The sequence below is a fragment of the Mustelus asterias genome, chromosome 27 (assembly GCF_964213995.1).
Source record: "Mustelus asterias chromosome 27, sMusAst1.hap1.1, whole genome shotgun sequence".
In the NCBI taxonomy this organism is placed as follows: Eukaryota; Metazoa; Chordata; class Chondrichthyes; order Carcharhiniformes; family Triakidae; genus Mustelus; species Mustelus asterias.
In genome coordinates, this window is record NC_135827.1 from 33,188,332 (window position 1) to 33,211,259 (window position 22,928).

General features: G+C 46.9%; 1 protein-coding gene across 2 annotated transcripts in view; it reads left to right on the forward strand.

The window, feature by feature from the left end:
• c2cd2l (c2cd2 like) overlaps positions 1–22,928 on the forward strand; it is a 663,422-nt gene that overhangs the window by 90,803 nt on the left and 549,691 nt on the right. For both annotated transcript variants that reach the window (XR_013495585.1, XM_078198971.1), the window contains exons 2-5: positions 8,800–8,895; positions 10,619–10,738; positions 19,491–19,598; positions 21,203–21,304. Coding sequence is in view for 1 of the 2 variants with exons in the window: in XM_078198971.1 (XP_078055097.1) it covers positions 8,800–8,895; positions 10,619–10,738; positions 19,491–19,598; positions 21,203–21,304 (426 nt within the window). In the remaining variant the exon portion in view is untranslated. The remainder of the gene's footprint in view (positions 1–8,799; positions 8,896–10,618; positions 10,739–19,490; positions 19,599–21,202; positions 21,305–22,928) is intronic.

Here is a 22,928-nt window from a genome sequence, read left to right on the forward strand (position 1 = left end):
GTCAACATGCGCAGGACATTCAAATAGACTTGCAGCAAATTAATCTTGATCAACATGCGATCAACGTCCAGAGGATGATAGGCTGCCAGTGATAGGTGAGGGGACGTGTTAGTGACAACACTTCATATCTCAAAACTGCCCACACAAGAGTTTGAAACCAAAAGAGAAAATGCTGGAAAATCTCAGCAGGTCTGGCAGCATCTGTAAGGAGAGGAAAGAGCTGACGTTTCGAGTCCAGATGACCCTTTGTCAAAGCTAAAAGGCATAGAAAGCGGGAGATATTTATACTGCAGGCATTCTGCCGTTTGGCCAGTCACACCTTCTATTCTCTCTATGGGCTGCCATTAACAACCTTTCCCCTTGTTTTTGTGGCTATGACTCATCTTTCATTCCCTCACCCTGCAGTATAAATATCTCCCACTTTCTCTGCCTTTTAGCTTTGACAAAGGGTCATCTGGACTCGAAACGTCAGCTCTTTTCTCTCCTCACAGATGCTGCCAAACCTGCTGAGATTTTCCAGCATTTTCTCTCTTGATTTCAGATTCCAGCATCCGCGGCAATTTGCTTTTATCCGCACACGAGTTTGACTTGTGTCTTCGTATAAATATGATGTGACTTGTATTTGAGCAATAATAGCGCAATCTCAGCTGTTCACTGATGTACAGACACATTATTGTTCTGTATTACACAATGATAGGCTGTCAAGAGTCGGTTCATGCTTATCCGTGAATATCTCGGAAGCTGTTGACACTAACAGATCTCCGTGTTCCAGTTTAGGGTTCAGCGCGGAGGTCAACTGTTCATGCAATTCCAAAACCCTAGAGAAGGGCACGAACAAGATGGTTGGCCTGCAATGGCAGAGGACGCTACACCCCTGCCCTAGATAAATGCGGCATTGTGTGGCAAGGACAACATTATAAACGTTACATATAATTGACTTTGCATGAAAGAGGTACAGAGGCCCTAAATATATTAAATAACCATTATAAGTGACGTTGTCCTTGCCACTTGCTGTGCCCTGCTACCCCATGGCACAGTAGGCTGAAAGATCAGCACGCTTTGTGACTGTTTGGAATTTGTTGATCAAGATTAATTTGTAGTTGCTACAGATCTGTTTTAATGTCCTTGCCTGTGCTCACTGACCGACGCTCGCTCTCAGCCAAGCAACATGCTGATTTTAAAATTCTCCTTCTTGTTTACAAATCCCTCCATGGTCTCGCCCCCTCCCCCTCCCCATCTCGATGTTCACCTGCAGCCCCACAACCTTCCAAAAGATATCTGCACTCCTTAAATGATTAATCTACGTTGTCCTATCACTGTGTGTGTGTGTGTGTATGTGTATGTGGGTGTGTGTGTGCGTGTGTGTGTCAGGCTTCCAGAGGTTCTCGGATTATCTTTTCAGATGGTCGAAGGATCTGCCAATGTGGTTTAAGGCTTTGTGTCAACTCAACAAAGGGGTTGCCAATCCTCTAGGATTGTCCCAAAGTCTCCAGGAACTGAAGATTTAATCCCCTGATGAACATGACCCTGAAAAACACCTGAAAGGAAAACACTGGGACATTATAATAAATTACCTATCCTTCCTATTCTTTCAGGATGAATGAGTTTGCTCATTCTCCCCGTGTCTGCGTGGGTTTCTTCCGGCTGCTCGAAAGAAGTGCTGGTTAGGTGCATTATCTTAGAATCATAGGATCCCTACAATGCACAAGAAGACCATTTGGTCCACCGAGTCCGCACCGACCACAATCCCACCCAGGCCCTATACCCGTAACCCCACGTATTTACCTTTCTAATCCCCTGACACTAAGGGGCAATATAACCTGGCCAATCCACCTAACCTGCACATCTTTGGAGTGTGGGAGGAAACCGAAGCACCCGGAGGAAACCCATGCAGACACGGGGAGAATGTGCTAACTCCACGCAGTCATTCGAGGTTGGAATTGAACCCGGGTCCTGGTGCTGTGAGACAGCAGTGCTAACCACTGTGCCACCCCCTTTCCCGTAGTATGGATTGGATCTGGTTTTTGTCATAGCTAGTTTTACTTGTGATGTCTTGTACCTCTCATATCTATACACTTTTGCTGCACAAACAAATCGAAACAAATCTCTCAATTTACCCTCTCATAACCTTCATAACCTCGATGATCTTTTTGAACTAAGTGGAGAAAGTTTCATTCCTCAAAGGGCGACACAGTGGTTCGCACTGCTGCCTCACAGCACCAGGGACCCGGGTTCGATTCCCGGCTTGGGTCACTGGCTGTGTGGAGTTTGCACATTCTCCCTGTGTCTGCATGGGTTTCCTCCGGGTGCTCCGGTTTCCTCCCACAATCCAAAAGACGTGCTGGTTAGGTGCATTGGCCATGCTAAATTCTCCCTCGGTGTACCTGAACAGGCGCCGGAGTGTGGCGACTAGGGGATTTTCACAGTAACTTCATTGCGGTGTTAATGCCAGCCTATTTGCGACATTGTGGGAGGAAACTGGAGCACCCGGAGGAAACTCACGCAGACATGGGGAGAACGTGCAAACTCCACACAGACAGTGACCCGAGGCCTGAATTGAACCCGGGTCCCTGGCGCTGTGAGGCAGCAGTACTAACCGCTATGCCACTGATGCGCCAGATGAATGAATGAATTAATGCTCTGGGATCACAAGGAATGTAAGCTCAAACCCCTGTCAACAACCCAGGTGAAAATTCAGAGTAGGCATCATAAATAATTGTTTTATTTTTTCACTTGCTTTTGGAGACTCTTATTGATTGGACATGAAAATATTGAAGATGGGGGGAATTGGAAATGATTGGACCAGCAGTCCTGTAATGGAGCCTCCAGAGATGAGTCAGACCAGAGTTGACAACCGATCTTGCAAACCCACTCTTTGAAATGACTCTGGGTCTGCGCTACAAGACAACCCTGTCTCATCCTTTTTAATAAAGGCAGTTAATTTCTTTTTTGGTTGTGTTCAGTTCTCTATATTTCAGTGTGAGTTGTCAGTGCTTCCTGTGCCACTTCAAATAAAAAACAGCAAATTTCCATCTGTGTATCAACCTCCTGCACGCATTTGTTGCAAAAATGTGATTCATCCAACCTCATTTTAAAATGTATTCGTAGCAAACCATTAATTTATTTTTTTACTGTGAGGAGAGCTTTATATTTCAGCCAAGCGACTAGAACAAGGGTTGTGTGGACATAGGGTTGCCAACTGTGATTGCATACATTCTTGGAAGTTTCATCGCTGGACTTAACTTGACCCATACTCCAGCCTTTAGTCGGCCGACATATCCATCCTTGTGACGCACTGCCTTCCTTATTGGACACAGTAAGAAGTCTCACAACACCAGGTTAAAGTCCAACACGTTTATTTGGTAGCACAAGCTTTCGGAGCGCTTCACCTGATGAAGGAGCAGCACTCCGAAAGCTCGTGAAACCAAATAAACCTGTTGGACTTTAACCTGGTGTTGTGAGGCTTCTTACTGAGCCCATCCCAGTCCAACGCCGGTATCTCCACATCATTCCTTATTGGATGACGCTTCAACATCAGCCAAACAGCCTTTCATTTATCTCCCTGACACTAAGGGACAATTTAGCACGGCCAATCCACCTAAGCTGTACATCTTTGGAGTGTAGGAGGAAACCGGATCACCCGGAGGAAACCCATGCAGACACGGGGAGAACGTGCAAATGCCACAGACAGCCTCCCATCCATTGACTCTGTCTACACTTCCCCCTGCCTCGACAAAGCAGCCAGCATAATTAAGGACCCCATGCACCCCGGACATTCTCTCTTCCACCTTCTTCCGTCGGGAAAAAGATACAAAAGTCTGAGGTCACGTACCAACCGACTCGAGAACAGCTTCTTCCCTGCTGCTGTCAGACTTTTGAATGGACTTACCTGGCACTAAGTTGATTTTTCTCTGCACCCTAGTTATGACTGTAACACTACATTCTGCACTCTCCCATTTCCTTCTCTATGAACGGTATGCTTTGTCTGTACAGCGTGCAAGAAACAATAGTCTTCACTGTATACTAATACATGTGACAATAAGTCAAATCAAATCAAAGTCACCTGAGTCTGGAATCGAACCTGGGTCCCTGGCGCTGTGAGACAGCAGTGCTAACCACTGTGTCGCCGTGCTGCTCCCCTATTTTTATATCTGGTAAAGAGGAATGTTCAAAGAGAAATCAAGCAAAAACAATCTTTTTAAAATCCCGATGATTCTTCCCCAGTGTCCAAATCCCGGAGTCTCCAGGGCAATCCTGAAAGTTTGGCAACTCCTATAGGAATGAGCCAATGCTCCAGTATGGACAGAAACATCTCCTGTTCCATTTGATTTAATGAGGTGGTTTTGTTTAGCAAAGAAAAACAGATTCGTCATGCAACTAATTACATTTGGATTCCTCTGGTACCCCGCCCTATCCTAAAGGCACGATCCAATCTCCACACTTCACCAGACACTGTGATGATCTTCTTCCACTTACGATTAGAGCTACAACAGTAGCTTGGCCAGTGTTTGAAAATGATGAGTGCCAAAAACAACTGGTAAACCTATTGGGCCTTGTGCAGTCAGGTTGTGGTGAGAGTTGTTTCTCTCCCTGGTGGATCTGGTTATGAAAATTTAACGGAGTAATTTTTTTTTCTTCGTTCTTTCATGGGGTGTGGGCATCACTGGCAAGGCCAGCATTTGTTGCCCATCCCTAATTGCCCTTGAACGGAAGTGGCTTGCCACACCATTTAACAGGGGCAGTCAAGAGTCAACCGCACTCCTGTAGGTCCGGGAGTCACATGTAGGCCAGACCAGGCGAGGACGGCAGGTTTTCTTCCCTGAAGGACATAGTAAAACAGTTGTGCTTTTATGACAACCGTCAATGGTTTCATGGTCACCATTACTGAGGTTAGATTTCAATTCCAGATCTTCTATTAATTGAATTTGTCCAAAGATGTTAGGGTGGATTGGCCATGCTAAATTGCTCTTAGTGTCCGAAGATGTGTAGGTTAGATGGATTGGCCGTAGTAAATTCGAATCATAGATAAAAATCATAGAATCCTACAGTGCAGAAGGAGGCCATTCGGCCCATCGAGTCTGCACCGACCACAATCCCACCCAGGCCCTATCCCCATAACCCCATGCATTTACCCTAGCTAGTCCCCCTGTCCAAATGACACTCACCTGACGAAGGAGCAGCACTCCGAAAGCTTGTGATTCCAAATAAACCTGTTGGACTTTAACCTAGTGTTATGAGACTTCTTGCTGTGCCCATCCCAGTCCAATACAGGCATCTCCACATCATTCCTTATTGGATGATGCTTCAACATAAGCCAGACAGCCTTTCATTTATCTCCCTGACACTAAGGGGCAATTTAGCATGGCCAATCCACCTAACCCGCACATCTTTGGACTATGGGAGGAAACTGGAGCACCCAGAGGAAATCCACACAGACATGGGGAGAATGTGCAAACTCCACACAAACAGTGACCCAAACTGGGAATCGAACCCAGGTCCCTGGCGCTGTGAGGTAGCAGTGCTGACCACGGTGCCACCATGCCGCCCATTGCACCTTGGTGTCTAAAGCTATGTAGGTTAGGTGGATTGGCCATGCTAAATTGCCATTTTGTGTCAAAGATGTGTGGGTTGAGTGGATTGCCCATGGTGGATGTGTAGGGTTACAGGGATAGGGCCAGGGTAATATGCCCTGTCGGGGAGTCAGTGTAGACTCGATGGACCAAATGGCCTTTCCTTGGAGGGATTCTGTGATTCTATGAATTTAAGTTCCATCAGCAGCTGTGGTGGGATTTGAACCCATGTCCCCACGGCATTAGCTTGGACCTTTGGGTTACTAGTCCAGTGACATTACCACTCCACCACCATTCCTGCTGTTGCTTCATCTCCAGTGACTTAACTGGAAAGTATACGCATCTGTATCCGGTTAAGAAGATGATCTGTCTTCACTTTGATACCTGGGCACGTAGCTAGCCAGTACTTACTGCCCTCAGGGGGAAATTCTGGGCATTTGTTTCAAACAAAACTGTGCACAGAACATTGACATCCCCGAGTTGCCATGTGGGCATTGAGAGTCAGAAAGAGCATGGGTTGCACTGAAGAATTTTATTGAACGTTCTTGGGTTTCTACAAAAAGTGCGGGGTGGTGCACTTTGGAAGGAGTTATTTGACAAGGAAGTATTCAATGAATGGTAGGACACTAGGACGTTCTGAGGACAGAGTCCACAGATCTCTGAAGATGGAAGGGGTAGGGTGGTGAAAAAGGCTTATGGAACACTTGCCTTTATCAATTGGGGTATAGATTACAAAGGCAGGGAGGTCATGTTGGAGTTGTATAGAACTTTGGTGAGGCCACAGCTAGAATACTGTGTGCAGTTCTGGTCACCGCATTATAGGAAGGATGTGATTGCACTGGAGGGGGTGCAGAGGAGATTCACCAGGATGCTGCCTGGGATGGAACATTTAAGTTATGAAGAGAGGTTGGATAGGCTTAGGCTGTTTTCGTTGGAGCAGAGAAGACTGAGGAGCGACCTGATCGAGGTGTACCAGATTATGAGAGACATGGACAGAGTGGATAAAGAGCAGCTGTTCCCTTAGTTGAAGGGTCAGTCACGGGGGGGCGTAGGTTCGAGGTGAGGGGCAGGGGGTTTGGGGGGATTTTTACCCAGAGGGTGGTGATAGTCTGGAATGTGCTGCCTGGGAGGGTGGTAGAGGCAGATTGCCTCACATCCTTTAAAAAGTACCTGGATGAGCCCTTGGCACATCATAACATTCAGGGCTATGGGCCAAGTGCTGGCAGATGGGAGTTCAGGTGTTTCTAATGTGTCGACGTGGACTCGATGGGCTGAAGGGCCTCTTCTGCACTGTATGATTCTATGATTCTATTTTTGTCTATGCAAATTACCGGACAATTGAGTTAAGTTTCACAATTTACAGAGATGACTCTTGTTGCTGGTCTGCGAGCATCATTCTTTCCCCTCCCCCATTTAACAGACAGGAAAATGTGCTGATAAATGAAGATTTATTATCACATCTGTCAGAAACATCTCAAAATGATTCAGATGACTAGGCCGGATGTGCAGTGATTATTATTAAATAAAGGGCAGTTTGCAGGAGGATTAGATATTTGATGATGGATTGGTGCACCACGGGACTGCTTCCTGCTTTGGGGCATTACTATTTCGTACGGGGTAAACACTGTAAATGGGAGGATGTTCTCTATCACCCCTGCAGATGGGGCCTCGAGCTTAACGTCTCATTCGAAAGACAGCACCTTTGAGAGTACAGCACTCTCTCAGTACACCACTGGAGTGTCAGCCTTGATTTTTGTACCAGGTTCTGGAGTGGGACTTGAAACTGCAACCCTATGACTCAGAGGTGAGAGTGCAACCGACTGAGCCATGACTGAGAAAACTGAAAGGAGGGAAGTCTTCAGCCGTGAGATTGGAAGATGTTCCTTTCTCAGGGTTTCTCCAGTTTTTTGTAATCAAATCATAGGATCCCTGCAGTTCAGAAGAAGGCCATTTGGCCCATCAAGTCTGCACCAACTCTGTGACAGAGTCTTGCCCATGCTTTCTTCCTCGTCCTATCCCTATAACCCCAAACATTAGGGGCAATTTTTAAAAAACTCTGCTAATACTCTTAACCAGGTGATTAGCAGGGACGGCACGGTGGCACAGTGGTTAGCACTGCTGCCCCACAGCACAGGTTTGATTCCCGGCTTGGGTCACAGACTGTGCGGAATCTGCATGTTCTTCCCGTGTCTGCGTGGGTTTCCTCCGGGTGCTCCGGTTTCCTCCCACAGTCTGAAAGACGTGCGGGTTAGGTGCATTGGCTATGCTAAATTCTCCCTCAGTGTAACCGGAAAGGCGCAGGCGACTAGGGGATTTTCACAGCAACTTCATTGCAGTGTTGATGTATGCTTACTTGTGACACTAATAAATAGACTTTAACCTACACATCTTTAGACACAAAGAGGCAATTTAGAAAATGCTGAAAATCTCAGCATCTGTGGAGAGAGAATAGATGTGGAGATGCCGGCGTTGGACTGGGGTAAACACAGTAAGAAGTTTAACAACACTAGGTTAAAGTCCAACAGGAGCCTGTTCCGAAAGCTAGTGGCTTTTGCTACCAAATAAACCTGTTGGACTTTAACCTGGTGTTGTTAGACTTCTTACTGAGAGAGAATAGAGCCAACGTTTCGGAGGGTGAGCCTTTGTCAAAGCCCCTTTTCCAGCATTTTCTGTTTTTGTTTCAGATTCCAGCATCCGCGGTATTTTGCCTTTGTCTAAGGGGCAATTTAGCATGGCCAATCCACCTAACTTGCGCATCTTTGGAGTGTGGGAGGAAACTGGAGCACCCGGAGGAAACCCACGCACGAGAACGTGCAAACTCCGCACAGACAGTGATCCAAGACTGGAATTGAACCTGGGTCCCTGGCGCTGTGTAATGACTTCAATCAGGCCATTGAGGTTGGTCTATTGGAGTATGAGCTCCCAGATTAAGGATCCAATTGAAGGATCAATCAGAGAGTCTTTGCCTTGTACTTAACCGGGTGTGTCAGTTCCTCTGATACCCCCGGAGGTAGACTGCTGACTGCGAGCACTCTGTGTACTGCTGTTAGAGTTTGCAAATAAAGGGATTTTGGCGAAGGAACTTCAGACCTATGACATGCAGAGAAGCAGCAGTGCTAACCACTGTGCCACTGTGCCCTAATGTTTAAGCTGTTGCCAAAGCTCCTTGAATCCTTGACCTGCAATTGGTTTGCACACTTCACTGACTCACTATTTCTGTTTGCTCTAGAGCTCTGTACAGATCAGCTTCGAAGAGGGTCCCCAGCTACCGTCAACGGCATGCATCAGTCAAGTGGCTTGTATGGACCAATCAGAGCAGAGCATGGTAAGTTGATGTATGGGACAAGATGTCCGCCATCTGCATGTTGGTCTTGAGAGGAAAGAAAGGGCGGACTGGCCTTCCGGGTCAGGCCTGAGGAAAGTCTGTCCCGCTGCAGCACAATAGTAACTGGTGAAGATAACGAAAGACTTTTACAATCCCAGGAGGGCCCAAAGCCTTCTGCAGATGTTGTCACTGTTGTAATGTAGGAGCTACAGCAGCTACTTTCACACAGAAGGATCCCATAAAAAGCAATGTGAGAATGGTCTGACAATATATTGATTGCGGAATAAATATTGGCCAGGAGAGCGGGACGAACTACACTTGCTCTTCTTCAGAACAGCATAACGTTCACCTTAAGAGATGGGATAGGGCTGTGGTTTGAGGCGTCCTCTGATTATCAAAGGGGTGAAAGGTTATCCGGGGTAGGCAGGAATGTGGGGTTGAGGCTACAATCAGATTAGCCATTAAAAAGTACCTGGATGAGCACTTGGCACGTCATAACATTCAGGGCTATGGGCCAAGTGCTGGCAGATGGGATTAGGTGGGAGGTCGAGTGTTTCACGTGTGTTGGTGCAGACTCAAAGAATAAAGAACAAAGAAAATTACAGCACAGGAACAGGCCCTTCGGCCCTCCAAACCTGCACCGACCATGCTGCCCGACTTATCGAAAACCCCCTACCCTTCCGGGGACCATATCCCTCTATTCCCATCCTATTCATGTACTTGTCAAGACTCCCCTTAAAACTCACTACTGTGTCCGCTTCCACAACCTCCCCCGGCAACAGATTCCAGGCACCCACCACCCTCTGTGTAAAAAGAATCTGCCTCATACATCTCCTTTCAACCTTGCCCCTTACACCTTAAACCTATTCCCCCTAGTAATTGACTCTTCCACCCTGGAAAAAGGCTTCTGACTATCCACTCTGTCCATGCCACTTGTAATCTTGTAGATTCCTATCAGGTCGTCCCTCAACCTTCGTCGTTCCAGTGAGAACAAACCAAGTTTTTCCAACCTCTCCTCATGGCTAATACCCTCCATACCAGGCAACATCCTGGTAAATCTTTTCTGTACCCTCTCCATGGACTGAAGGGCCTCTTCTGCACTGTATCATTCTATGAGTGGTTGTAAGGAGCTTTGAGACATCGGGTGGTGTTGAGAAGTGGTATATCCGTGTAAATTTTGCTTTTTATTCTCTTTACTGGATTGACTGGTGCTTCCGAGGTTCCTGCTCACGCCAACTTTGCTTTAAGTTGGCGGCACGGTAGCACGGTGGTTAGCACTGCTGCTTCACAGCTCCAGGGACCTGGGCTCGATTCCCGGCTTGGGTCACTGTCTGTGTGGCGTTTGCACATTCTCCTCGTGTCTGCGTGGGTTTCCTCCGGGTGCTCCGGTTTCCTCCCACGGTCCAAAGATGTGCGGGTTAGGTTGATTGGCCATGGTAAATTGCCCCTTAGTGTCCTGAGATGCGTAGGTTAGAGGGATTGGTGGGTAAATCTGTAGGGATATGGGGGTAGGGCCTGTGTGGGATTGTGGTCGGTGCTGACTCGATGGGCCGAATGGCCTCTTTCTGTACTGTAGGGTTTCTATGATTCTATGAAGTCTAAACTAAACGGTGGGAATTTTAAACTGTGAGCAGAGAATAGTGTTCAGAAAAAGGGTGATGCGAGCTGCAATCTCTCTGATTTTAAAGTGCTTGCTTGCTAACGATGTGTCTGTTTGCTGTAGGTTCTTTGCTGTCAGTTGATGGTGGAGGAAATTCAGTTCCCCGTGTCTGTTACCCAGCAGTCTCCAGCTGCCGTTTCCATGGATTCCTACCAGGTGACCTTGGCTCCACTTAAAGCGCAGGTATTCATTGCACTATATTGTTGGAATAAGTGGTTCATCATTGTTAACAGAGGTGAATGACAAATGATTGGTGTTCCTGTTAATTGGGAAAACATTTCACAGAAATCTCGATGGCAATTTGATGTGAGTTGTGAGTGGTTCTGATTTGATTTATAATTGTCACTTGCAGTGCAGTGAAAGACAGTGAGTAGTGTTGGTTTTTGCACGCTACACAGACAAAGCGTACCATACATAGAGTACAGAGGGAAGAAGGAAAGGACAGGGTGCAGAATGTAGTGTTAGTCATAGCTCGGGTGTAGAGAAAGATCAGCTTGATATAAGGTCGGTCTATTCAAAAGTCTGATGGCAGCAGGAAAGAAGCTGTTCTTGAGTCAGTTGGTATGTGACCTCAGACTTTTGTATCTTTTTCCCGACGGAAGAAGGTGGAAGAGAGAATGTCTGGGGTGCTTAGGATCCTTAATTATGCTGGCTGCTTTTCCGAGCCAGCGGGAAGTGTAGGCAGAGTCAATGGATGGGAGGCTGGTTTGAGTGATGGACTGGGCTACGTTCACAACCCTTTGTAGTTCCTTGGGCAGAGCAGGAGCCATACCAAGCTGACACTAAGGGGCAATTTAGCATGGCCAATCCACCTAACCCACACATCTTTGCACTGTGGGAGGAAACCGGAGCACCCGGAGGAAACCCGCGCAGACACGGGGGAGAATGTGCAAACTCCACACAGACAGTGACCCAAGCCGGGAATCGAACCCGGGTCCCCACCAGAAAAGATGCTTTCTATGGTGTTTCTATAGAAATTATGGACACCAGGCCTGAGGAAAGATATAAACATAGAAAATAGGTGCAGGAGTCGGCCATTCGGTCCTTTGAGCCTACACCGCCATTCAATATGATCATGGCTGACCATGCACTGTCAGTATCCCATTCCCTCTTTCTCTCCATACCCCTTGATCCCTTAAACTGCAAAGGCCACGTCCAGCTCCCTGTTGAACATATCTAACGAACTGGCCCCAGCAGCTTCCTGTGGTTCCACAGGTTCACAAGGGCACATGAGTGAAGAAGCCCTTCCTCATCTCAGTCCTTATCCCTTATTCTTAGACTGTGACCCCTAGTTCTGGGCTTCTCCAACACTGGGAACATTCTTCCCACATCTCGCCTGCCCAGTCCCATCAGGATTTTATATGTTTCTATGAGATCCCCTCTCATTCTTCTAAATTCCAGTGAGTACAAGCCCAGTCGATCCAGTCTCTCTTCATATGTCAGTCCTGCCATTCCAGGAATCAGTCTGGTGAACCTTCGCTGGACTCTCTCAATAGCAAGAATGTTCTTCCTCAGACTAGAAGATCAAATCTACACACGATACTCAAGGTGTGGCCTCACCAAGGCCCTGTATAACTGCAGCAAGACATCCTAACTCCTGGACTCAAATCCCCTTGCTATGAAGGCCAGCATGCCATTAGCTTTGCTCACTACCTGCTGTACCTGCATGCCAATCTTCAGCGGCTATTCCACCATGACACTCAGGTAACATTGCACTTCCCCTTTTCCTGAACTGCCACCATTCAGATAATCTTCCTTCCTGTTTTTGCCACCAAAGTGGATGACCTCACATTTATCCACAATATATTGCATCGACCAAGTATTTGCCCACTCAAAACCTTGGAAAAGTACCACGTAGGCTGGTAAACCTGGTGAGGCCTCCAAGGGTTAAATTACATGGAAAGTTTCCACGGACGAGAGTTCTATTCCTTGGAGTCTAGAGGGCGATTTGATTGAAGGCTTCGAGATGTTAAGGGGGAAGAGTTAGGGTGCATGGAGAAAACCTCTTTCCATTGGCTGGTGAGTTTTAAGACAATGGCACATGATCCAAAAATTAGAGCCAGACGTTTCGGGATGAAAATAGGAAACACCACACAAAGCATTCTGGAAGATTGGAATTCTCTTCCATAAACAACAATTTGTGCTCAATTCAGTTGTAAATTTTAAAACTTGAAATTGATAGATTTTTGTTCATCAAGATATTAAGCAATATGGGTTGTCGATCCACCATGATCTCATTGACAGGCACGATGGGCTGAGTGGTCTTCTTATGTTCCTATGGGGGCAAGGGATCAAATTTGGGAAGATGGAGTCATCGAGGTTTGCAGCATGGAACCAGGCCCTTCGGCCCAACTTGTCCATGCCACCCAATTTTTACCACAAACCTAGTCCCAATTGCCCGCATTTGGCCATTCTCTCTCTGTATCCATCTTCATAGAATCCTACAGTGCAGAAGGAGGCCATTCGGCCCATCAAGTCTACACCAACCACAATCCAACCTAGGCCCTATCCCCATAACCCCATGTATTTACCCTAGCTAGTCCCCTGACACTAAGGGGCAATTTAGCATGGCCAATCCACCTAACCCACACATCTTTGCACTGTGGGAGGAAACCGGAGCACCCGGAGGAAACCCGCGCAGACACGGGGGAGAACGTGCAAACTCCATACAGACAGTGACCCAAGCCGGGAATCGAACCCGGGTCCCTGGCGCTGTGAGGCAGCAGTGCTAACCACTGTGCCACTGTGCTGCCCCTACATACCCATGTAACTGCATAAGTGCTTTTTAAAAGACAAAAGATGTGGTAAATCAAAGAGTAAGGACAAAGCAGGAAAGGTTTGAATAAAGGAAGTGCATACTCTCTTCCACCTTCTTCCATCGGGAAAAAGATACAAAAGTCTGAGGTCCCGTACCAACAGACTCAAGAACAGCTTCTTCCCTGCTGCCATCAGACTTTTGAATGAACCTGCCTTATATTGAGCTGATCTTTCTTTATACTCTAGCTATGACTGTAACACTATGTTCTGCACTCCTTTCCTTCTGTCCTATAAACGATAGGCTTTGTCTGCACAACGTGCAACAAACAATACTTCTCACTGTATCCCAATACATGTGAGAATAATAAATCAAATCAAATCAAAAATGATAAAGAGACAATGACAGGAAGGGACAGAGAGTACAAATCTAAGAGCTAATCAGATAAGACTAGAGGTTACAAAAGTAATGAAAGAACAAAACATAGTCTGTCTGAATGCACATATCGTTCAAAGCAAAAAAAAAATGAACTGAATGCAAATAGATATAAATAAGTACGATCCATTGCAGAGACATGGTTACAGGATGGCATAGACTGGGACCTGAATATGACATTTAAGAAAGGCAAGAAGCTAGGAAAAGGTGGAGGGACGGCTCTGTTAATCAATAATGGGATTATTAATTCCAAACGCTCAGAGTGAAGACATTTCTCCTCACCTCCGTCCCTCCTGATTTCTAATTCTGCGATTCTGGCCATTAGTTCTCGACTCTCCAATCAGGAAGATCGGCCTCTTGCATCTATCGTGTCGACCCCTCTACGAATTTTACATGTTTCAGTGAGATGATCTCTCATTCTTCTACACCTCTGAGAAGGGGTGGCACAGTGATAAGCATTGCTGCCTCACAGTGCCAGGGAACTACGTTCGATTCCGGCCTTGGGGTGTGGAGTTTGCACGTTCTCCCCATGTGTGCATGGGTTTCCTCCGGGTGCTCCGCTTTCCTCTCATGGTTAGGTGGATTGGCCATGCTAAGTTGCCCCTTAATGTCCCAAGTTGTACAGGATAGGTGGATTAGCCATGGTAAATACGTGTGGTTATGGGGATAGGACAGAGGTGGGCCCGGGTAAGATACTCTTTCAGAGAGTCAGTGCAGACCCGATGGGCCAAATGGCCTCTTTCTATACTGTAGGGACTCTATGGTTCTGTGGTACTTTCGGTTTGCGCAACAGTTGTCCAACAGATGGTTGAACTGCAATCCTCTGTGTGGAGTTTGCACATTCTCCCCGTGTCTGCGTGGTTTCCTCCAGTTGCCCCAGTTTCCACCCACAGTCCAAAGATGTTCAGGTTAGGTGGATTGACCATGCTAAATTGCCCCTTAGTGTCCAAAGATTAGGGGGGGATTAATGGGTTAAATATGTAGGGTTACTCGGATAGTGTCTGGGTGAGATACAGAGTCGGTGCAGACTCAATGGGTCGAAAAGCCTCCTCGTGCACTGTAGGGATTCTATCAATATCAGCCCATTGTACTGAAGATCCCTCAGCCCCGGAATGGGCCTACTAATATTTGGATAGTCCCAGAGCCGCTGGGTACTTTTTAACATGATTAGGTTGACACAATTGACACGTGTCAGGCAGGAATTGGAGATGAATAGAGACTCTCCCTTCGTTTTCTCTCTGCTCACTCATGAAGCCATTGAGCTGATTGTTCAAATCAGGGAACGCAGCCAGATGTCCAGTTCATTTCCCTACCCTTCATTAATGAGACACATTTCATTAAAGCGAGAGAAAGAGAACAGAAGAGATAACGCTACAGTGAAATATCGTCATGGCGCCACCTGCCTCCCAGCTTAGAGGCAGAGTTTGCATCAAGAAACCGCGCTCAATCAAAATTATGATAATCAGCAATAAAGGAGCACTTAGCAAAAGCTTTGAAGATGAATTAATAATGGGAGGTTTAATGGCTACCAAGAGCTACCTGCTAATGTGAAGAGGGAATTTGTTGCAAGGATGATTGTGCAGACTCATAAGTAATATAGCTGACATTTCCTCGACGATACATATCCTTGAGCCACTCAACTGATGACTGGAGATCATTAAGTTATAGTGATGAAGAGGGGCCAAGGCTGAATTGCAAGAGCATTAATCAAAACCAGAGTGCTTTCTGCTGGCATGTACCTTGTCAAACTGCCATCCGGTTATTCAATTTTATTTACAAAATGAATCTAATACGAGATGCAATTTGAGAAAACCCCCATTAGTCTTTCCATTTATCACTCGTCATCTACAAGGACCAATTGATTCCAGAGAAAAATGCCCATTGACTGGAAGGCCTTGATGAATGGATGACGGGCGCAGAGGGTAGGGTTGCCAGCTCTCCAGGATTGGCCTGGAATCTCCGGGAATTGACCTCCAGACCGCTGCGACGTGCAACCCTGGACATTAAAAAAAGATTGGGTTTTTTTGTGGAATGTTTCCCTTCATTTCACAGAAGTGGCAGAAGAGGCTCTTTGGCCCATCGAGTCTGCACCGACACATGAGAAACGTGACCTACCTCATCCCATTTACCAGCAGTTGGTACCTAGTCTGAGAGTTTTTTTTATTCATTCATGGGACATGGGCGTCGCTGTCTGGCCAGCATTTATTGCCCATCCCTAGTTGCCCTTGAGAAGGTGGTGGTGAGCTGCCTTCTTGAATCACTGCAGTCCATGTGCTGTGGGTTGACCCACAATGCTGAAGCATTTAAGGACTCACCGCATTAACAAGGTGGTTTCAAGATCAGGTCCAAGGCTAGGAATACTGTGGCGAGTAACTCCCCTCCTGACTCCCCAAAGTCTATCCACCATCTACAAGGCACAAGTCAGGAGTGTGATGGAGTTGTCCCCACTTGTCTGGATGGGTGCAGCTCCAACAACACTTGAGAAGCTCGACACCATCCTGGACAAAGCAGCCCACTTGATTGGCACCAAATCCTCAAACTCCACTCCCTCCACCACCGACACTCAGTGCACACTGCTGCTACTATCTACAAGATGCACTGCAGCAATTCACCAAAGATCCTTAGATAACACCTTCCAAACCCACGACCACTTCCATCTAGAAGGACAAGGGCAGCAGATACATGGGAACACCACCACCTGCAAGTTCCCCTCCAAACCACTCACCATCCTGACTTGGAAATATATCGCCGTTCCTTCACAGTCGCTGGGTCAAAATCCTGGAATTCCCTCCCTAACTGCATTATGACGTGCCAAGTGCTTATCCAGGTATTTTTTAAAGGGTGTGAGGCATCCCGCCTCCACCACCCTCCCAGGCAGCACATTCCAGACCATCACCAGTCTCTGACTAGAAAAGTGTGTCCTCACATCCCCCCTTAAACCTCCTGCCCCTCACTTTGAACCTGTGCCCCCTCATGATTGACCCTTCAACGAAGGGGAATGGCTGCTCCCTGTCCACTCTGTCCATGCCCCTCGTAATCTTGTACCCCTCAATCAGGTCCCCCTCAGCCTTCTCTGCTCCAACCTGATATAAAATTATTGAAAGTGGGGAGAGAACTGGCTGTTTGGCCAACAGTTAAGCAGCCTCCACTTGGGTAATGAGTTTGTATGCTTTAAAATTGGTGTTGAAGGCAATGTGTCACAAGGATAGCTGTATTGGACAGGATCTTCCACCCTTCCTGCCATGTGTTTTGTGGCAGTGGAGGCAGCCCCCCATTGATCAGCGGTGGGATCTTCCTGTCCCACCCTCTGCCGCGAGGGAACCTGTGGCAAGGAGGGTGGGTGGAGGTCGCTGATTTTAGACAGAGATATAGTATCCCTACAGTACAGAAGGAGGCCATTGAGCCCATCATGCCTGCGCTGACTCTCCGATGGAGCATCTTACCCAGACCCTATCCTCGTAATTTCACATATTTACCCTGCTAATTCCCCCTAACCTACACATCTTGGGACTCTAAGGGGCAATTTAGCATGGCCAATCCACCTAACCCACACATCTGTGGGAGGAAACCGGAGCACCCGGAGGAAACCCATGCAGACATGGGGAGAATGTAGGGCGTTGGGGAGAGTTACTGAACAAAGAGATCATGGGGTACATGTTCATAGCTCCTTGAAAGTGGAGTCACAGGTGGACAGAATGGTGAAGAAGGCATTCGGCATGCTTGGTTTCATCGGTCAGAACATTGAATACAGGAGTTGGGACGTCTTGTTGAAGTTGTACAACACATTGGTAAGGCCACACTTGGAATACTGTGTGCAGTTCTGGTCACCCTATTATAGAAAGGATATTATTAAACTAGAAAGAGTGCAGAAAAGATTTACTAGGATGCTACCGGGACTTGATGGTTTGAGTTATAAGGAGAGGCTGGATAGACTGGGACTTTTTTCTCTGGAGCATAGGAGGCTGAGGGGTGATCTTATAGAGGTCTATAAACTAATGAGGGGCATAGATCTGCTAGATAGTCAATATCTTTTCCCAAAGGTAGGGGAGTCTAAAATTAGAGGGCATAGGTGTAAGGTGAGAGGGGAGAGATACAGAAGTGTCCAGAGGGACAACCTTTTCACACAGAGGGTGGTGAGTGTCTGGAACAAGCTGCCAAAGGTAGTAGTAGAGGCGGGTACAATTTTGTCTTTTAAAAAGCATTTAGATAGTTACATGGATAAGATGGGTATAGAAGGATATGGGCCAAATGCGGGCAATTGGGATTAGTTTAGGGGTTTAAAAAAAGAAGGGCGGCATGGAGGCTCCCTTTTGAACTTTATCCTGGCTTCAATCAGTGGAGTCTCAGATTCATGCCCTCAGCTGATGCCTAATTGGGATTTGACGTGAGTAACAGTGGTAGCTATTGATTGGCACAGCACACATTAGCTTCTGAATGTGCTAGGCTGCAGGGCCACCTAGAGGATCATAACTTAAGCAATATAATTCCATCATCAGCCTCTGTGCAACTTCCATTGACTCTATCTACACTTCCTGCTGCCTTGGCAAAGCCGCCAGCATAATTAAGGACACCACGTGCCCCGGACATTCTCTCATCCACCTTCTTCCTTCAGGAAAATGATACAAAAGTCTGAGGTCACATACCAACCGACTCAAAAACAGCTTCTTCCCTGCTGCTGTCAGACTTTTGAATGGACTTGCCTCGCATTAAGTTGATCTTTCTCTATACCCTAGCTATGACTGTCACACTACACTCTTCACTCTCTTGTTTCCTTCTCTATGAATGGTATGCTTTGTCTGTATAGCGCGCAAGAAACAATACTTTTCACTGTTAATACATGTGACAATAATAAATCAAATCAAATCAAAGGAGGGGTGTGTGTTAGGCGTGACTGACCACTGAACATTTTCTCTGGAGTTTGGAAGAATGAGAGACCCTCGCAGTGAAACATACATGATTCTGAAGGGGCTCAATAGGGTCGACGCTGAGAGGTGGTTTCTGCGAGTCGGGGAGTCAAAAATGCGGGGGGCACAGTCTCAGGATTAGCACTGAGGGGAGGCGAAGGTACTTCACTCAAAGGGTCGTGAATCTTTGGCATTCTCGACCCCCAAAGAGTTGTGGATGCTCCATTGTTGAAGATATTAAAGTGGGATTGTTTTCACTGGAAAGGCTGAGGGGAGACCTGATAGAGGCCTACAAAATTATGAGAGGCATCGACGGAGTGGATAGTCAGACGCTTTTTTCCCAGGGTGGAGGTGTCAATTACAAGGGGGCAGAGGCTCAAGGCGAGAGGGGGAAAGTTTAAGGGAGGTGTGCAGGGGAAGATTTTCACGCAAAGAGAGTGGTGGGTGCCTGGAACGCACTGCTAGAGAAGGTGGTGGAACATTAGCAACATCTAAAGGGCATCTGGATGGGTACGTGAATAGGGAGGGAATAGAGGGATATGGTCCGAGCAAGGGCAGAAGGCTTTTTATTAGTTTAATTAGGGCTACATGATCGACACGGGCTTGAAGGGGCAAAGGGCCTCCTCCTGTGCTGTGCTTTCCTGCGTGTTCTTTGTTTGGGATAGTCAGATTTTTAGTGTCTCGGGGAATCGAGCGATACAGGGCGTGAGCAGGAAAGTGGAGTTGAAGTCCAAGGTCAGGCTTGATTTGTGTTGAATGGCAGAGCAGGCCCAACGGGCCGAATGGTCTACTCCAGCTCCTGTTTCTTGCGTTGCTTTGTTGACTTGTTTTTGTTCTGCAGATGGAGATTTGTTTGGAAGAAGCAGAGGTGGAGGGATTGCTAGTTACCTGGTCATTCAAGGAACCTCCTGCCCTCTCCCTCACTGTCACCTCCAAACTCCAAAGAGGGGTAAGAGAATCAGCAAATTCCTTTTTCATGATTTTAGGTTTTATATTTTACTTAATCACATGAATGGGGGATGGATTCTGCCTGGGTGAATCATTGGCTGAGCCAAGCAGTTGAATTTATCCATAACCCTCCATTCCTGAGCCAGATCAGTCATCAACAACCAACATTGCCTTGTCTTGTTGATTGCAGTGTTAAAATTCTGGCCGCAGACATGCAATCATAGAATCATAGAAACCTACAGTACAGAAAGAGGCCATTCGGCCCATCGAGTCTGCACCGACCACAATCCCACCCAGGCCCTACCCCCATATCCCTACATATTTACCCACTAACCCCTCTAACCTACGCATCTCAGGACACTAAGGGCAATTTTTAGCATGGCCAATCAACCTAACCCGCACAGCTTTGGACTTAGCCATCTTGCAATGGCTAATGGAATGTTAGAGTGAGGCACGGTGGCACAGTGGTTAACACTGCTGCCTCACAGCACCAGGGACCCGGGTTCGAGTCCAGCCTTGGGTGACTGCCTGTGTGGAATTTGAACGTTCTCCCCATGTCTGCGTGGGTTTTCTCCGGGTGCTCCAGTTTCCTCCCACACTCCAAAGATGTGCAGGTTAGGTGGATTGGCCATGCCAAATTGCCCCTTACTGTCCAAAAATATGTAGGTTAGGGGGATTAGCGGGGTAAATACATGGGGGGCCAGGGTGGGATCCTCTCTCAGAGTATCGGTGCAGACTTCATGGGCCGAATGGCATCCTTCTGCACCCTAGGGATTCTATGATACCAACCAAAAATGTGACAGAGCGTTTTTATGAAGATTTGTCATAGTGAGGAATGTGTTACTGGGACAAATTATGGTATACCTTGTGCTGCTCATATTGGAGGTGGAGACAAACCACCTAAACTTTGCTGAACTGATGAATTTGACCAGCCCCCCGCACCCCCCCCCCCGCACCCCCCCGCCCTCCCCAAATCAAGGTCTCCTGGGTCCTTCCTTTGTAAGAAAAGGGAATGGAAATGCAGTGAAAGACAGCTTGCCATGTTAGCTTATAAGGGCCAACACACTAGCCATCCATTAGTATAATGGTGGTTGCTGGACATTTGCCATAGCAATTAAAGCACCCGATAAGAACCATTGCATCTTGTGTTTACGTAATGATGTTCATATACAAACTGTCCAAGGCCTTTCATGCCTGGAGAAGTGGCCTTGATGCTCTGATTGACGTTACTGTAACTGCACTGGTAACCATATATTGTAAAGTGGATCATGTAGCACTGGGAAAATATCTGACATCCACAAGGTATGTGACCATCTGCAGACCTGAGTACTGGGTGGTCTGAGCTGGAACTTTGGGAGTGTCTATCTATGGGATGTTCACACTGTTGGAAATTGGGTTTGGAGTCTTTCTCAGCCAGATGGTCTGCAAAATCTAAAGTGTGGTTGCACTGTGACGCATGGGACATGGAAGTTATGTTGGAGGATGTACTGTGTGTACACGCTGCCAGTTGTGTTCTGCCAGTTATAAATTGGGTCCGTTCTCCACCACTAAACTGCCAAAGAAATTCCAAATTTGTTCACGTCTTTATATTTTTTGCCTGGACAGGGAAAAGCGGACGTTTCCACCATCAAAGAATTGATTGAAGATACAATAGTCAGCACCAGTCCAGCCATGTTGGTCAACCTTAAGGCACACATAACACACACAGTAAGTGGCCCTTTTGTTGCTTCTCTCTGTTCCACCTCTGACACCGCACATCCCTGTCACTCCTGCCTCCCCAAAAAAGTATATGTGCAACAGAGATGTTTGCCCCCCCCCCCATCTCCAGAACTTAAGAAGTGGGCACATCATAATTACTAACCAAAGGCTTATTTTAGAACCATTGGGGTGAATTTGGGCACGGGTTGGACCAGACAAGAAGTGGAATTACACTTGCTGTCTGTTATACCTCACACCCGTGGTATTAAAGTCAATCATATTGAATATTAGGAGAGATATTTCATAGACAACCAATGTGTGACTGCTTATTTTGAATCCCCATCCATTTCCCCAGTAATTCCTGATAATAAAGTTCACCAAACTGGTCCCTGGGATAGGGGATTGTCTTGTGAGGAGAGACTGAGTAAACTAGGCCCATTTTCCCTCGAGTTTAGAAGAACGATCTAACTGAAACTTATAGAATTCTTAAGGGGCACATGCTGAGAAAATGTTTCCCTCAACTGCATGGGATCACAGCCTCAGAATAAGGGGTCAACCGTTTAGGACTGACTTGAGGAAGAATTTCTCCACTGAGAGGTTTGTGCCTTTGGAATTCGCTGCCCCGGGGGCGGTGTATGCCCACTCGCTGAGTATATAACCAATTGATTTTTGGGTACTAGAGGGGTAGGGTGGGAAAGGTTTTTTATATTCATTTGTGGGACATGTGCATCGCTGGCTGGGCCAACATTTATTGCCCATCTCTAGTTGCCCGAGAGCAATTGAGAGTTAACCACATTACTGTGGCTCTGGAGTCACATGTAGGCCAGACCAGGTAATGCCGGCTGTTTTCCTTCCCTAAAGAACATTAGTGAACTAGGTGGGTTTTTCCGACAATCGACAATGGTTTCGTGGTCATCAGTAGATTCTTAATTCCAGATATTTTTTATTGAATTCAAATTCCACCACTTGCCATGGCGGGATTCGAACCCGGGTCCCCAGCTGGGTTTCTGGATTAATAGTCTAGCGATAATACCACTGGGCCATCGCCTCCCGCTTTGGAAAGTGGAACTGAGGTTGAAGATCAGCCAAATAATGGAACAGACTCGAGGGACTTAACAACCTATTACAGCTCTTACTTCTTATTTTCACATGTCAAATTGGCTGCAAACGTGGTGCCGAGGATTGGTAGATAGAACATAGAACATAGAACAGTACAGCACAGAACAGGCCCATCGGCCCACGATGTTGTGCCGAGCTTTATCTGAAACCAAGATCAAGCTATCCCACTCCCTATCATCCTGGTGTGCTCCATGTGCCTATCCAATAACCGCTTAAATGTTTCTAAAGTGTCTGACTCCACTATCACTGCAGGCAGTCCATTCCACACCCCAACCACTCTCTGCGTAAAGAACCTACCTCTGATATCCGTCCTGTATCTCCCACCACGAACCCTATAGTTATGCCCCCTTGTAATAGCTCCATCCACCCGAGGAAATAGTCTTTGAGCGTTCACTCTATCTATCCCCTTCATCATTTTATACACCTCTATTAAGTCTCCCCTCAGCCTCCTCCGCTCCAGAGAGAACAGCCCTAGCTCCCTCAACCTTTCCTCATATGACCTACCCTCCAAACC